An 18,530-nucleotide genomic window follows, 5' to 3' on the forward strand; every position below is an offset into this window, starting at 1 on the left:
ACGTTCATCGTTATAGAGTAAAAACGGTAATAGATAGCGAGAAGCGGCTTTCTGCCATCAGTTAAACGTCCAGAAAATCCATTTCTACGCTTATCACTATACTAAAACCGGGAGTGATAGAAGGCTGCTGCGATTTTCAGTTTGGATATTAATTGAGAAAATATCACGCTATTAGTAAATCTTTATAAAAAATTGTTGTTGTGACAACACTAAAATTTTTGAGTGGCTAGTAAAGGGAAAGGAAAATACGTTGTTGAACCGTTAAAAAATTCGAACTTCAATTTTCACTTTGTGTAATTATGACAAACCAAACTCTACGTGTTGTACACTAGAATTCTTTGTGAAGTATAAAAGTGATTTTGTTTCATAGAATGTTACGTCGATCCGGTATGAAATAGACACTGCTACTTGCATTGGGTTTTTGATTAATATTGAGACAAACTATTTAAAACATCTTCCTTTTCTCAATTCCCGAATCCAGGATGGTTATCGCTATTTTGAGACTACTCTTTCCTTCCTCCAGATGATTCAGAATCAAAATTAAGTTTCTTTTAGGTTCCAGATTCCAACAGTCTTAGTTTGTATTAAAAGTATTGGAGATTAGAAAACGAAATCATAATTTAGCAGTAAACTTAAGTCCAATACGTTATATGACGTGAAATAATATATCGATAGACTATTGAGCCACAGGTACAATCTCGACTTTTATATACATTGTTCCGTTGGGTTGATAAAAGATCTGCTGGTTCGGGATCAAGACCACCATAGCGTCTTTTCGAGCGTCAGTATCACACCTTTGAAAATATCGTGAAATTTATTTCTAGTCTACGTAGTTTATAATTAATTATATTTGAAAATTAAAGAAAATCCAACCCATTATGTGGCGGTTTTATTCTCGAGACCTTCTGTAATTCTAGTTTAAGATAAATTCATTTCATTATTACTTAATGGTAGGAGCAGCAGGTGCAGAAGTGGAGAATAATACAGAGAAATTAAAGCATAGAAAGTACATGGAACACCAAGATCCATTAATAAAACACTAACCAAGGCACTAATTATATTTAAAACTCTTCAGTAACAGTGTCAGCTCACTCTTCCCAAAGTTAATCAAGTCTTTCTCTCATTTTTATATCCAACTGCATAAAAATGTAAATTTTTTTATTTAGGTGCTTAGCATATACTTTCCCACATATAAGCACATAATTAAAAATTTACGTTTTTGTACAGCTGGTTATAAAAGATAAAGGGAAGACTTGATTAGCTTTGGAAAGAGTGGTCCGAATCTGTTGCAGAATTTTTTTTAGTATATTTAGTGCTTTGGTCGGTGTATTGTTTATTAATAAATATGGAATGTATCCAAATCTATAATGAAAAATTTTACAAGATTCATATAATAGAGTATGCAGAATTAGAATGATGTTAGATTATAATAAAAATCACAGAGAATTGATGGAATAAGGTATAAGGTTACCGTAAAGAAGTGCCAATTGCTAAAAGATGGGAGCATGTTTTTCGAATCATTTCAATACACCTATTACGAAGATGAGAATATTCATAATGATTCAGACGTCTTTAAGAGGTGGTTACTGGCGCTACTCGGAAAGATAAATTGAAATCGATAATGAGACAGGGTTCACATTAACCTTAAAGTCAGGGAAATTAATATGAGTCACAGAAATGCTTCAAAATACACCGAAAATCAGGCAAATTGCTATATTTCACAGTAGAATCTTAGGAAATATGACAAGATTTTTTTTTTTTTTTTTTTTTTTTTTTTTAAAGTAAGAAAACGACTGAAAAAAGAAACTTATCTTTATAAATAAAGAAGTTTGAGGAACACCGAAGTACATTAACATTTCAGAATTAACGAACAAATTAAATCTATAATTCAGACACTACAGAACAAAAAAGTTAATATTCTTGGTTGTAAATATATCGAGTAGATAGAGCAAATTATGACACATGTTGACTTGTTTATGAGAGTGTTCAGAATCTCGAGATGTTGAACATATCGTTATTGTATACTGTAGTTATTATTTGGTACTAGTGTGTTATTGCAATTCAAATACAGAAAGTTTGACTCATAATAAGTGTTTAGAGTAAGGAAGTAAGCTAATTACTGTATTTAAAAAATAAAAAGGAGAGCCTCGGATGGCTATGGGTATGGTGAAGACTGATAGAAAAATGATTTTTTCTAAACCTCACCTTATATGATAGTGTTTTCAGGTGCTTCCAGTTCTAAACTTTCTCAGTAAGGAACTAAATAAAATAGCAAAAGATATGCACTAACATATCTCTGAATATTGATTTACTTTGTCTTTGGGTAAACAGGGTGTCTACTGACCTGGAAAACCTTGAAAACCTGGAATTAGCCTGGAATTTACTTTTGGACCTGGAAAACCTGGAAATAGCCTGGAATTAGACGAGAAACCTGGAAGTTTTAAAATTGTTTTTAAAATATTGCTTTTAGGATTGGTATGGAATAAGTATATTTTTGTAAAATGCAAGAAAGTTATATGCTGCAGCATAAGTTAAAAGCCAGTAATAACTTATTCAGTGGAGACGTAGTTGAGAAATACAGACAGACGTGAGCAGAGTGCAGGCGGTGAATGTTTTTGGAAAGTATGTTGAGGGTACAAGAAGAGACTGAATAACATTTTGTTTGGCATGGTCGTTGTGAATAACAGTGACTACAAAAAGAGCAAATTAGTCCCCGATTATGAGAGTAAGATAATTGAAAAAGTTAAATTTCATGATCTATTAAGTTTGTGTCTTACACTGAGGGGATACTGGCGTACAAGCCAGAAGCTTTCTCTGTAGTTGCTGCTTTGTGAAGACATTGATTTACATGTTTCTGTAGCAAGAGTAGTAGACAAGTCTGGAACAACATTCCGCTTATACTCCTGTGCCGAAGCTTTTTAACAGAAGTCCAAGCCTGCGGATGTCGCAGTGAACACCATTGCCGGTGGCTGAAAGGTGTATCACCGGAAAAAAGTAAAATTGCCCACATCTTAACTGAATCACTTTTTGTATTTAGGTTAACATTTTACTAGTCTTGCAATAAATCCTGTTACACACTAACAATTAACATTTTATTTTTCACGCATTAAAATGGAGAAAAGCAAAACTATATTCCAGGACTCGTGGAAAGGCCAGTGAAAATGGTTATTAGGTCCAACGATCCATTTAAAGCAGGCAGAACTGATTTTGACATTTCAAATATGGGAGCTGGATCATTGAAATCTCATGAAAAAGAAAAGAAACGTCAAATAGCTGTTAAAGCTCTTAATGCACAATGTTCGATCGTAAAGTTCTCAAGCAATGTTGGCAAGGAGCCTTCCTGTACAAAAAGTTCTACAGCGTCTTCCAATTCAGTGACTGGCACATCATCTACTCCAGTTGTTGAGGAGAAAAATGAAAGCCCAGCAAAAACTAGTGGTGTAATAAATAGTTATCTTATCAAAGATCAAGTAACAAAAGCAGAAATATTCTGGACATTACACAAAGTTACAAGTCATGCATCGGCCAGAAGCCAAGCGAGTGCAACGGATTTGTTTCCTTTAATGTTTCCTGAGTGTGAAGTCACTAAAAATATGCAGTTACACAAAGACAAATAGGTTATGTCATCATTTTTGGATTGGGTCCATATTTCCAACAGACGTTACTTCGTGAACTACAAAATCGTAAATTTTTTGCAGTATCGTTCGACGAAAGCCTAAACACTATCTCACAGAAAAATCAAATGGACTTAGTAGTTCGTTTCTGGCACAGTGAAGAAAATAAAGTTTTAACACGTTATTTAACATCAGTATTCCTCGGACATGCTACTACCCAGGATTTGTTAAGTGCATTTATAAATACTTTCAAGGACAAGGGTCTCGATTTTTGTAAGTTACTTCAGGTTTCTCTTGATGGCCCCAACATTAATTTGAAATTTCTGAGTGATTTGAAGGCCTATCTGAGTGAAGAAAATGGTGAAAATCCACAGCTTTTGGAGACAGGAACGTGCTCTTTATATATTGTTAATGGGGCTTTTAAGACTGCGCATATCAAAGCTGGTTTGAATGTGACAGTTTTTGAGAGCGTTGTACTATTTATTCAAGGACTTCCCTTCAAGAAAAGCAGATTTCATGGCAGTATCTGGAACAGCAGTTTTCCCTCTTAAATTTTGTTCTATTAGGTGGGTGAAGAATTCTAAAGTTATCAACCGTGCTATAACTATGATTCCTGCCTCTAAAGTTTATGTTGATGCAGTGAAAACAAAACCTCCTGAAACATCAAACTTCTCTAAAGTAAAAGTCCACATCTCTGATGTAATGTTGCCTGCTAGATTAGGGTTCCTTCAATCAGTATCTGTAGAACTAGAAGAATTCCTCACTAAGTACCAGACAGACAGTCTATTACTACCGTTTCTATGGAATGACCTAAACACGTTGATTCGTAGTTTGTTAAGCCGCTTCGTGAAAGATGATGTCTTAAAAGTAGCTAAAACTTAGAAGTGACCTCAATAGATGTTTTTGATAAGGACATCTTAAAACCACTTAATCTAGTTGATGTTGGATTTTCTGCGGTTACATCGCTTAAAGGAGTGAAGGATGTTGATATATTGAACTTTAAGAAAGAATGCAGAAGATTCTTGCAAGAACTGTGTAAAAAACTTATGATAAAATATCCTTTAAAATACAGTGTAACAAGAGCCGCAAATTGCTTGTCTCCAGAAACTATGACAAACGAAACCCTTCGTACCACACTCGCCCTGGAGACATTTGTCGAGAAGGAGCAAATAACACCTGTAAATGCTGATATTGTGAAACAGGAATATTTAAAATTTTGTTCAAACCAAGACACAGCACTAAAACTGTCAAATTTCAGTTACAGAAATGACAAATTAGACGGTTTTCTCCATGATCTGTTAAGTAAAGGTGTCTCCAATGCGTTTAAAACATTCATGCATAAGATATGTGTACTTTTCCATAGCAACGCAGCAGTGGAAAGAAGTTTCTCCATTAACAAAGAGTGCATTGTTGAAAATCTCCAAGAGGTGTGCTCGATTGCCCAGAGAAGTGTGTTGGATGCTGTGGTTGTTGCTGGTGACATACGTAATATGAATATCACAAAGAGTATGATCCAGTATGTGAGGAATGCATCAAGCAGAAGAAATGAATATCTGAAAGACCGCGGTGAAAAAGAAGACAGAGCAGCTCGAGAAAAGAAAGATATTAAGAAGAAAATAAAGAGTTGGAATTAAAGAAGAAAAGAATACTAACTGACGCCGATGCAGAAGTAGATGCGTGGAAGAACAGGTGAAAAAGTTGAAAGGGATGTTGAACTCTAGAAGTTAAATATCAAAAACTGTTCATTGTGACCAAAGTTGTTTTCTATATTTGTTCATATGATGTGCGTGGTTCCATAACATTTTCAGTTTTTTAAACTTCCATGTTACAATACATTTTTAAATAAAATATAACTGATGGCCAGTCCCCATCCAAGAAGAATGTGCAGTAACGTTTAACAATATGAACTACTTGCGTTAAGAATTTGTATTATATATGATCATTTTCTCTTTACTTCTAAACTAATACTAGTTTGACAAAAATGGCGGGAAAATAGCTTACTCACCGCTAAGTCTTACCAGTACTTAGCATAAAATACCACAAGAGTACTTCAAAGGGGAGTGCTTGTAGTAAAATACTCTTGTGGTATTTTATCCCATAACTTAGCGGTAAGTAAGTTATTTTCCCGCCATTTTTGTCATTGTTCATCAACACTCACGTGCTACTACTATAATATTAGTTTATTTGAAGTAATGTTTTTGACGGAAATTTACTATTATACAGGGTGAACCTTAACTAAACCGATAAACTTCGGGAGGTGATTCCCGAGCCCGAAACAAGAATAAAAATCCTCTAACTTTTCCCCACGGTACATAGTTTTGGAGCTACAAGGTGCCGAAAGTGTGGAAAAATGAACTTCCGAGGCCTATATTTCCAAACTTATCCAACGTAGAGAGTGCAGCTTAATATCTCTTTAAAGAAGTCTTATCTGTTCTGAACATATGATTTCCTTTGTGATATTTTAAGCAGCACTCTCTACTTTGGATAATTTTGGAAATATAGGCGTCGGAAGTTCATTTTTCCACACTTTCGGCACCTTTTAGCTCGGAAACTATGCGTTCTGGAGAAGTGTTAAAGAGAATTTTTTTTTTCTTTCTTGTTTGGGTGCCGAGAATCATTTCCCGAAGTTTGTCCGTTTAATTAAGGTTCACCCCTGTATAGTATTCTTACATTAGGATATTTAAAGCTATTGCCCATTTTTTCTCAACTGACCTTCTGGTAGGGTATATTTTAATTAAACATTTTCTTGTGTAAAATGTTTTGAGAAACTACATTTCAGTCAGTTTTTTCTTTTCATCTTGTCACTTAAAAAAACTATCACTTGCCATATGCATTCTCTAATTATAACCAGTTTTTGTTAAGAACTATATAAAATTGCATCAACTTGTACGTGTAACAATATATGTCACTCTACTGAATAGACCTGGAAAAAAAGGAAAATAAACCTTGAAAACCTTGATAAAACCTGGAATTTGAAAATGAACATTTAGTAGACACCCTGGTAAAGGTTCAACACCCATCTCGTGAGTTTGTTTGGATTATTGTGAATGTTGTCAATCAGTAAAAAGTATACATTGGAAGGATAGGGAAATGCGCTGTTATCTGTTTGCAATAGGCGGTCCTTTACACTTAACAACACAAGACATTCTCATTGTAGGAGTGTTACACATATACAAGGACCCTAAGTCGAATTTGAAGAGTATAGTATAAGAAGAATCGACAGTAACATCTTTAGTCTCTACTGCATATAACATTGTATTATATATATATATATATAATGGTCGTCATCTTTCCGACATATTTAAATCATCATTTCGTTATTGTATCATTATATCTTCATTTTATTATTCTGGTATTTGCATTTTCCATCATACATTGTAATTCATGAATTCTTGTAGCCTAAATCAAATCAATTCTTCTCTTACGCGTAATTAAATAAAAATGTTGCAATCTCATTCTAACGTCATATATTAATTGTTAAATAATTTTTGCATAGTTCCGTGGGTCGAATTGAATTTTCATAGCTTTTGTATATAGATTCTACAGCTGACAGAAAAGTCAATTACAGTTATTTAGAAATTCATTCCAGTTTTTACTCATAGGAAGAACAACATATTAAAATCAATGAAAACCTTTACATTGTATGTCGTAGTTTCTCCAAGAAGTCGGGTTTGTTACAAATTTGAGAAGTGAGGCTATTTACTTTTCTCTCAGAAAGATCGCAGGAAGGCAGGAACCTTCTCAAATGCTTCCAGTGAAGCATTCTTTAGAAATCATTGACAAAGATGTCAATGCACACTGGAACTATTTGATTGAAATACAACTACTTCGTGATACAAGATAATGTTCTGTGTATTCATATTTTGGTCGTTAGGTAGGTAGGTGTCTTCTATCACTATCTGCACATTTTTCGAAAATTGACGGTCTTGGGAGAGCTTTCTGTCACTTGAATCGCCCTATTTGGGATATCTTCTTTTGAAATTGTGGCCTACCATCAACAAAGAGTTCCGGATGTTTGCCTGAGTAAAAGAAGGTATTTATTTTAGCCTAAGACCACTATTGATCATTTACTTCATCCAGTGTCAGTTTAAAAACACTTTTAGACCTCCAACTGCTCAGTCTTACTTTCCAATGATTAACAACGACTTTGAATAGCATAAGAGATAGCACAAGATCATTACGCGCAGATGAGGGAACAATATTAACCTTTAGAATGAATGTGGTTTTTTGGTGAAAATTTTTTAGTTTTCCTTAAAGAAGTATAATTTGGTCCATAATGGTAGCAGTGTGATGATATATCCCTCGTTGGATTTGTCAAAGATCATGCTTTCATATTCCGTAACACTGGGACTCATATGAGGTCCCTCAGAAAAGCAGTGTTGCTAAAAGTAAGGAAAATTCACATATTTTTACGAAAAAAATGTAAAACAAATAGCTGGCAACACTGGTTTCATGCTGGAGAAAAGTAATGGAAAATGTGCGCTGGACTATTGTCAATATATCCTGCAAGTATCGCAAAATTCTAGCGAGGAAGTACTAAGAAAAAAAAAAAAATAATACGTGAAACCGTGATATTATAGGGTTATTTTCGCATATAAATTATATTGCAATGAATGCTTATGTGTAGCTCGAGGTATTGTAGCAGGGTAACAATTGATACCTTGTTGGATCCGTCAGAGACCATGCTTTCATATTCCGTAACATCGAGACTCATATGAAGTCTCTGAGGAAAGCAGTGTTGCCAACAGTAGTGAAAAATCACCTATCATTAGGAAAAAATATACATAAAACAAATGGCTGCCAACACTGCGATTACTTATTTCAGAGCTTGGTAACACTGAAAATAGAAGGTAAACATCGCTGTATCGTAAACCGAGTGCTAACTGAAAGTCCTCATGTGTTTCTCTGCTTTGATCTGCGTAAAAGCCTATGTGTAAGAAATGAATTATTTTTGGATAAATTCATATAGTGGCAACACTGCGCAGAATACTGAAATAAAAGTGCCCCCCAAAAAAAAAAATCTACACGTTGCCAGAAACCTATTTGATAGGAAGAAACCAATAAAACGTTCATCCTGCCGTTATAACCTCTGCAATAAATTCGAGGGCCCATATATTCATTTTGCATACATATTAATTCTAAGGGTTAAGATGGATCTCCCAGAAATAGGAATACAAAGTGGAAACTGGATTCAGAAGAGCTTTCGTGAATGCGCCATTGAACTTTCGGTTAGGCCATAGAGTGAGGAAGTGGGTGAGCACTCTGCCTTTTTTAGTCCAAACTTCTCTTTGAATGCAGAGAAACAGAGAAGCTTTGAAGACAAAGTGGGGAAACAGTTTCTGTATTATAGGAGAGAAAGTAGCGAAGATTAAGGAAGCCCTAAGAATAGGATCTAGAATGAGCCCAGTATTGGTGGAAATAGTGATAAATCGATGAGATTTATATATATATATATATATATATATATATATATATATATATAAATAAAGGACGGGATAAGCTATGTAGGGGATAGTAGATATGTCGACGATTGCTTCGAGATATGGAATGGTACTCACAAACATCTTACTAAATTCGTGAAAGAAATAGAGGATCAGGAAAAAGGCACAGAACTAAAATTAGAATTAAATGAGGAGAGGGCAGTTGTGTTTCTGGATATGAGGATAAGGAGACAAGGAGATAAGTTGGTCGCTGAATGATACCAGAAGAGATGTACATCAGAGAACTGATATTGTTCGTTCAACGAAGAGGAACTTCATACAGAATATGGATGTGAGGATTTGTTTAGCAAATAGTGATGAAAGGAAAGCGGAAGAGAACATAGAGGAATTTTACAAGCAACTGGAGACCAACGGATATGATAAAAGAAATCTTGAGATGGAAAGAAGAAAAAAGAACAAAACAGTGAAAAGATGAAGTAGTAGACAATAGAGGAAGATGAAGGAGGGGAAGGAAGAAAGTCTTGCATTGTATTATATTGTATTGTACTGAGTCTGATGAAGCAAAGAGATGTAGTTAGTTGGCGAAACTGTTATTCAGTTATATTTTTAGGGACCGCGGTGGCTCAGTGGTAGGGGGTTCACCTCTGATGCATGGGTCCTTGGTTCGATCCCAGCTCGCGCCAAGTAACCTTTGTGGTGGACAAATACCGTGTGCGTGGGTTTTATCGGGATTCTCCCGTTTCCTCCCACTTTCTGTATTCCACCATTTCATTCATTTCTCATCACTGTCTCCCTTAGCCTAGCTGGCATAATCGTGGGACGTAAAACTTAAAAATTTCATTTCATTTCATTTTCAGTTATTTTTAATTAAAACTTGCGTTGTCCAGAGATTTTTGTTTTCTTTTGTAATGTTAGTGGGTATATTCCTATGTAATAACATTTCGTATTTCCAAAACAGTGCATTTTTGTATTTCTCAGAATAGTGTTTCAGTTAACGGATTTGTTTCGTTTACACTTATTGTTTTCTTTCTCTGATTATTTACATCAATCCAACTTTAGTTTGAAAAGGGGTTAGATAAAAGTGAATTTGAATGCAATTGTGAGTGTAATCGAACAGTTTTATATTGATTTATAGGTGTTGCTAATAAATCTTCGATCTTTCCCTTGTTCGAAATACACTGATAAAAATTCAGTAGTATACTCGGTCAAAATAAAATTCTTACACGTCAACACATTTAAAAGCACATGTTCTGTGAACAGTTTCGAAGCATTTCTTGTTTGTTGTATGTGATTTTACGTAGAAGCACATACCAAGGACTTTTCATTGCCCATAAATTAGAGAAAGAAGAACCTACTGTCGAACTAAAATCTTATCCCTTCACTTTAATTGTTCAGCATGGGCAAGCAGAAAATTTCATACATCATGTCTTTTATGTAGCAATAAATTTTCTTTAGGTGCGCTGAAGAAGAGATAAAGAGTGGTTCGAAACTACTCGGAGATTTTGTGCTTTTGGATGTTGGAACGTATGAGAATTTTTATTTACTGTTAGTAGACATGCATCCCATCTTATTAAGTAGTAACTACAAGTATTACATACCCCTTTTTATGAATTTTTCACTGAATACTTTAATAAGCCATTTGCATGTACTGTGTCTTCTTAACTCCCGTAAACACAAACTGTTCCTTTTCAGCTTTTTCATGTGTTCTCTGTACAATCTTCTGTTTATAAGAGTCTTCATTCCGGCGAAATTAAAATACCGCTAATTTTACAGTAATTATGTGATATCTTCAAATAGATAAAAGATAATTGAAATATGGAACAAGAGCGCCCTAGACAATATTATTTTGCGTGAGGTACCGTTATCACAAGTCACCTAGTGGCTTTCCGTTTTCAGCTGTTTAGAAACGCGAAAATAAATGCCGATTTTCAAAATGGCTCGAAATCAAAAGCAGATAAGTGAGTCGTGATAACGGTTTCTCATGTAAAGTAATATTTTCTAGGGCGCTCTTGTTCCACATTTCGATTATCTTTTATCTGTTTGAAGATATCACATAATTACTGTAAAATTAGCGTTATTTTAATTTCGCCGGGATGAAGACTTAATATTCAGAGTAGAAGGGTGAGTGCTAATAATGGCCCTTTCTTTTTCTGTTTCAGCTCTAAGGCACATGGGGCATCCTAAAATAATTGTTACGTTATCGCCAAACCATACATCCTTCAGGTGTGAGGCCAAGCAGCTGAGTCCAGAAGATTACTCGCACGTTCTCCTAACAACAATTGCAGCCTGAGTGTTTCCATGACCAAGAACTTGCGTGGTTGTCCTGCAGTGACTGTGTATATATTAAACGAACTACACGATTGTCCTTTAAAAAAATGAGAGAATTTCATTTGTTTTCTAGTGATCAGTGTATTGTGTTGTACTGAGAAAGGAATCATCAGTACATATATTTTTAATTGGACACTATTGTGTCTTGATTTGACTTTAAAATACATAATAATACTAGTATGTGAAATACAGACATTCTTTTTTTTTAACGTGTAAATGTAGAAATAAATACATGTAATTCATAAGAAATTAAACAATGTTTATATTTAAAGAAGTAATAATAATAATAATAATAATAATAATATGCACTTAGGTGAGATGCAGTTACCGGTGCCTAACTTGTGCTAAATAAAGGAAGTTTCCATATATCTGTTGGAGTCTGAATCATCAAGTGTGAGTGTCACATTTTATCTACTCGTAACACTGCTTGTTAATAGCTATATTAACAGTTAGCTAGTTTGAAATGCGATTAGCAACTTTGGTAGAAAGAACGTACCTGATGAATGAGAGAGTGGAAATCAGAATGACATTCTTGAAATGGCTTCTTGAATTATTTAGTTGTAATTTCGATTATCGACATCCGAAGTCGGTAAAATGAAGGAAATCTCAACTTAAAAGACGTCTACCGTGCTCTTTTGTGTCCTATACTTAAATGTAAGCAAACATGCTAAACTTCGAATTTTCGCTGACAACTGTTAGTATTGTCAAGACAGGTAAGAAAAGGTATTCGTGGGGAATGGAATGTATGCGAATTTATTCATAAGATGTTCTTCAAGCAGCTTACATTATAATGAAAAAAATGTACTCATACGTACCGTTGTCTAAATCCGATTCGCAATATGATATCAGGGGCGACCCTTCTCCATAGGCTATGACTAGTACGTGCGCCTTTGGTGCACAAAATCCTGGGTTCGATTCCCGGTGGGAGGGTATCAAATACACTACAGTGATTCAGATCCCATTTTAAACTGTAGATCTTGCTATACGTGGTCTCGTTGCTAACAAAGGACTGCATACTAATCAGTGCAAGACGATGAGTCATCTATTGAAGAATTCTTGTAACTGTCTTAAGTGGATTCAATGTTGTATCCTTTAGCAGTGACATCTCAACATTACTTTGTTGACCATTCACCGAATGGGTTATTGTCCATCCCAAGTGGTCCCTTTCTTTAGCTCACATGCACACGGAAGTAGCATGGGTTCAAATCAGAGTGTAGGCTGTAGAAGACAAGAATTTTCAAATGGCGCATGGTTGGCTGTATGAGACCTAGCATTATCGTGAAGGACAGCGCCCCTTGTTAGGAGACCCCAACTTCTTGATTTTGATCTACCAAAGGGTATTAATGATCGCAAATCGCACCAAGGATTTCGTTAATATGAGTACATAGTGTCATTTTATTAGCTTCCCCTGAGTTGTATTTGATTTTTTTTTAAATATATATATATAAGTGTAGTTTGAAAATTGGAAACCAGTTAGAAAGATTGGCCTAGGTAGATCTATATGCTTTCCTATACCAGAATTTTTATGTTAGTTTAAACAGGGTTTTCATAACCCGACAACTCACTTTGCTATTGCCATACGATCAACCTTGCAAAGGCAAGTAAGTATTTAGGTTCTTCAGTTACCGGAAACCTAGGAAGTGAGCCAACTGTTTCCAATTTTTTTCTTATAGATTAGAAATTTGGGAGTACAATTTGTCATACTTGTTGTCACTTAAGTTTCTGCATTATGTTAAAGATTTTGGAAACAAATAAACAATTAATTTGAAGCATTTTACACGTAATACAAGGGTTAAATTCTAAAATTACCCTTTATTTATTTACATTATTGAATTATTTAAAATAAGGGATCATAATGAGTTCCTTAAAATCCTCAAAAAATCGAAGCCAAAACAGTATAGATTAATTTTACGTAGAGGTTTCCGGGGTTTTTAATTTCGTGAGCATTAGAAGAAACAATTTTTATTGTGGATTTAGCTTTCCAAATCAATAATGTCATCCGTTACAGCTTACGTCACAGTGCTGTAAGTTTGTAACATAGATAAAACCAGTAGCGGCTCTGGAGGGATGTCACATTGGTAAGAAGTGCGATTTTATCGCTACAAGCAAAGAAAAGAACATTTCTTAATGTCCTAATTCTTATGTCGACAAGTTTTAATTTTTATTGATGTGAATTTCCTCAAGAATTGCCACGAGATAAAATCCAATGCATTTACAGCAAATTAAATGGAGAAATCATTTTATGCAATTTTACAAAGAAACTTAGGATCAGAGGCAGAAGAAATGTTTAAATGATTTAGGATGTTATAGTGATAGTCCTGCAGAGATAAATTCTTAAAAGAGAAGTTTCACAAGCAAAACAATGTGCTACTTCCCCTCCCTCTATAAAATGCAGTGGTCTTTTTTATGGAGTTTATCAATGATAACAGTTAGATGATGTGAGTGCTAGGTTCATTTTCTAATGACACAAATGGAAACTAACTAACGTAATTAAATGGATGTGTAGGACATAGTGGAACCGCACCTGACCGCCAGTCAAGCTCCGGCAACGACCCTCACCCAGCTACACCAAAATCTATAGCGAATGCGGAATACCGTATCCTAGACAGTCATTCAGCATTTGCACGACCGGCTAGTTGCTTGGACAGCCGCTTATATGGTCGCTGGAGATAGTTACAGTATTATTTTGTGAGTCAGTGTTGTGAGCACCCCGTATGACATGCTTGGGATGTCCCACGGATTTCAAATTAGAACCATCATCACCTATCACCAACTTCTTCTTGTGCACCAACTTTTAGTTAGATCCTAATGTGTTTCCACGTGTGTATTTACGTCTACTCGTAAGCTTTATTACATTGATTCTTGATTTTTTCGTAGCAAAGCCTACACATTTACTAATCCAATTTTAACAATTGCAATAAAAATCGCATCCTGCTGTTTTCCTACATTTTCTACACAATTTCTACCATAATTACTTAAATATTTATTAAAGTATTTGTTTATATATATTGACTCAACTATTTGAAAAAGTAACCATTTTTCGAACGAAGCGCCACTAGTTTTTAGGAGGGGGATTTAGATTAGGTTATGAAAGGGTAGAAGGGTGATTTTAAAATAAATATTTTTTGGCGTATTTTCAAAATCTTGGAAAATATGTTCAAATAAGAAATTAAAAGAGTTGATGAAATCGTTGCTTTAATTACTAAAGCTAGAATCATTGCCTTATTAATATTTTATGTGGTCATCTTTGGTACAGATGACTGCTTGAATTCTTCGAAATATTGATCAGGCATCGGAGCGAGTCTCTTTTTCATCTAAAAGTATATTTTTTTGGTCAAAGTCTCTATTTTTGAAACATTAGTCTACTAAGTCTCTTTTTTTTATCCTTAGTCATATTGTTTGGATTGTGGACAATGTACTAGAAAATGTCAGTAATTAAATAAAAGAAAATAATAATAATGAATAGAAAACGACATAAATACACGATAATAAACATGTGAAAGATTATTTGAACAGTGGACTGGTGTACGACGGTACTTCTTGAAGCATATTCCATATACAAAGAAAAGTGTTGTTTTGGACAAGCAGTCTGTGAGGAAGATTGTAGATCTACTCAAGAAGCCTAGGATGTTAGCTCAGTTGCACTTTACATTGTCTTCTGCCAAGTTATATGAGAAATTTACACTTCGTTTTCAGAGTGAAGTTCCGCTGGTTCATACTTTACATGCAGAGTTATTAGACGTCATTGGAACTATCGCAAGCAGAATGTCTAAATGTGCTGCTGTTAATGAAGTGAAGTCAGCGTCATATGATTGGACCAATTGTAGGTAGTTTGAATCCGATAATTTACTGCCTTTAAAACAAATTGTCATTTCAGAGGAAACAAGAAAAGAACTAACTAAACTACCAGAAGTGTTTGCTTAACAGTTCTTGAAGAGTGTACAAGCACATTATATTTCAGGTGGTAAATATTTGGTACAAAATACAATAACTTAATTCTGTTCACATTAAACGAGCACTAGCATTTCTCAATCCTGAAGCTAGAAAATCACAAAGTAGCTGCAGATACATCAGAATTGTAGCAACAGCAGCACTCTGTAGCAGTGCCAGATGATCAACTAGTTGACGAATGAAAATGTCTGCAGCTTCAGCATGAACCTGCTGGAAGTGAAATTACTTCTTCACGTATTGACAGTTACTGAGCTCTTTTTACGGGACTTAAGAAGGCGGATGGTTCACCAAAATTTCCTCTAGTAAGTAAAGTAATAAAAGCTGCACTCTGCCTGTCCCATGGAAATGCAGATATTGAAAGATCTTCAGTATCAAAAAATGCTCTGACAGGTAAAGACTCAGATGTCTTGTAGAACCTTAGACAGTATTTTGATTGTGAAAGATGCTAAAAGTTTTGTGACAACAAGCCTCGTCTCGTTCCGATTTCTAAGGAGATGATTACCTTGGATCAAAATGCTTATAACAGTTTCTGGAGGAACAGCGACTAGCCCAGGAAAGAAGTGCCACACTTAGAGAAGAGAAAGAGAAGTTGAAAAAAACGAACAAAAACTGGAAAATACAAGAAGTACCAAGAAGAACATAGAAGAAATTGAAAGCCAGCTTAGTGAAAGGAAGCGGAAGTATAGTGAGACCAAAGAATCTGCAAACTCTCCGCAGGATGAAGCCACAGATAAACTTCGGAAGGCTCTTAAAAAAGGGGACCTGAAGGAGGCACAAATCGCTCAAGGGATATTGGAAGGTGTCATGTCATTGAAAGAAGAGGAACGCAAAGAGCACAAGAACATTCAGGCTCTTCAGAAAAGTGTTGAAAAGAAGATAAATGCTCTAATTACATAGTTTTTAATGCAGTCAAAGAAGAACTGAAATTTATCCAAGTGCAAGGGTTTTATATATGTATATAGTGCTCCTGAGATGTCAAATCATAATGATGTTATTGTATCTTTGAAAAAAAGCCAATCTCCATCCAGGACCAGAAATAAAAGCTTTGTTCTGTTGAAGACTTTACAGCTGAGTGGTCCCTCAGCTTTCTTTATATGTGTTCGAAAATTAAAAATGTCTTTAATTCCTTAATATTCCCTAGCTTCTATGCAACCTGCACGATTGAAAGGTAATGCTGGTTGCCTGTAATGAAGGATGTGTAGTTCTCACAGCAATTATTTCGGCCGAGTTCGTTAATGGAGTCAATCTATTATCATCATGGGTAACAGTGGCTGTCTATATCCCATACACATGGAAGCGCGTGATCCCCTTAATTTTTTAGCAAGAGTTTATTTTGGATTAGATATTATCTCTACTAATAGAGGATGATCATTACTTGGTAGTGTGGCTTATAATTCCACTGGATGGTGTTGTGTTGCGATATTTACTTCGTCTATAGGTAGAGGTCTGCGCGGATACGGATATCCGCAGATAATCCTCGAGGATTTGCATCGTAGTTTCTTGCGGATACATTTTTAGTTTCTGTGCGGATGACGGATGAAAGTGCGGATATTGGTGAAAAAACCAGAGAAATTAGTCATTTTTCTAAATACTATTAATCATTTAAATCTTGTAATAAAGTATCATTACCCTTTCGGGGCAAATGAATCCCCAAAACAAAAGAGAGATTCATGAATTATTTTTGTCTTTTTCTCTTTTTAAACCCTGTAATAAATAGGAAGTGCTAATCTGAGATCAATTTGTGTGAGGTGGCTTTTATCTTTCTTTCTTTCTGGAGGATCTTTTACCTCCATTTTATCTTTGCGTTCTGAAGAAGGGCACTTATATCGTATGAATTAGAAAAAAACAAAGAAAATGATTTACTCGTAAATTAATTGACATATACGGCATTACTACCTTGATAATTTTATCGTCTAAAATCTGTACTTGAGGGGATATATATATCGCCTCGAGTCAAAACTTCACTTAGGAACTGTATGTGCCCTATCCAAATATCCAAGTTTCAAAATTCTGCGTTACTTCCACAACAGTTTCTATAGAGGTAGTTGGTGGGTAGTTCGAATTATATGCCCGTAGGCAAACTCCCTCTATAGAAATTGTTGTGGAAGTACTGTAGGATTCTGAAACATGGATATTTGGATATGGGCACATACTAGTTCCTAAGTGAAGTCTTGACCCGACTACGGTAAGTCCCATAGTTTTGGAGCTATGGACCTTTAAAGTTTATTTTTTTATGTTTTCGGCAGAATATAACTTCGAAAGGAAGCATTTGTGCACCCAGGTTGGTCTATACCTTTCGTCTTATCTTGATGTCATCTCCCAAACGTTGGTGTTGTTTTGAAACACCCTGTATATAGTTCAATATATTTCAATGATGTAATTCAATAATTTCTTTTATAGCTGAAATACCAGTTCTTCGCATGGATGTTTATGATTTATGGTATATGGATAAAGTATGTTTATGGAAAATGTTTGAAATGCATATTCGAATCCCATCCCCTTAGAATGCGTATACGAATCGAAATAATAAAAACTCGTCTCACCTCAATTGCTATGTTCAAAAACTCGTCTCAGAGTGAAAAAATAAGCCTCTTTTCTCTTTTTAAGGTAAGCGCTTCAATCACTTCAATTAAAGTGTAAAGACAAACACTCAGATCATTTAAAGTGCTGACCATTCGAGGATCCAGATGGGTCATTTGGGGGGGGGGGGGCTGTCACCAGGACGATGAACGTAGGCTGCACGTGCAGTAAACGAATTTTACTTCTGAAACAATAAAACAGTGTTCAAAAACCCGAGTGAAAATACGAATTTGGCGTCTAAATAGTTTAATATATGTAATTAGTATGTAGGACAATGTATTAAATTGGATTTGTGTTATTTTGATGCCTAATGTTGAGAATTGACGCCTAGATCAAAAGAAACATTTTCGAGCAACACTGTATTCATTTACAATCCACTGCTGGATGATCTCGTACTTTTTTTTTCACAACCACGTATCTCGAACAATTCTTTTCCACGTTGCTTTTCAGTGTTTCTTGACTTGCATATCACCCTGTACGAAGATGTCTTTTCATAGTCATAGTCAATGAACACAGCTCATAAGGGTAATTAATACTCGTTTGATTATTCTATCAGTTTCCTTATCACTTGAACATCATTTACTGTGTAGTAACACTTGTAAATGCATCGATTCCC

At 35.1% G+C, this 18,530-nt stretch overlaps 1 protein-coding gene across 3 annotated transcripts in view; it reads left to right on the forward strand.

Annotated features, from left to right (window-relative positions):
* Positions 1-11,640, forward strand: part of RanBP3 (ran-binding protein 3) — a 91,445-nt gene extending 79,805 nt beyond the window's left edge. For all 3 annotated transcript variants that reach the window (XM_081742706.1, XM_081742707.1, XM_081742709.1), the window contains one exon: positions 11,215-11,640. In XM_081742706.1, the coding sequence (XP_081598832.1) occupies positions 11,215-11,220 (6 nt within the window). In that variant the 3' untranslated portion in view covers positions 11,221-11,640. The remainder of the gene's footprint in view (positions 1-11,214) is intronic.
* Positions 11,641-18,530: the final 6,890 nt, after the last annotated feature.

The sequence above is a fragment of the Thermobia domestica genome, chromosome 16 (assembly GCF_964235325.1).
Source record: "Thermobia domestica chromosome 16, izTheDome1.hap1.1, whole genome shotgun sequence".
Lineage (NCBI taxonomy): Eukaryota > Metazoa > Arthropoda > Insecta > Zygentoma > Lepismatidae > Thermobia > Thermobia domestica.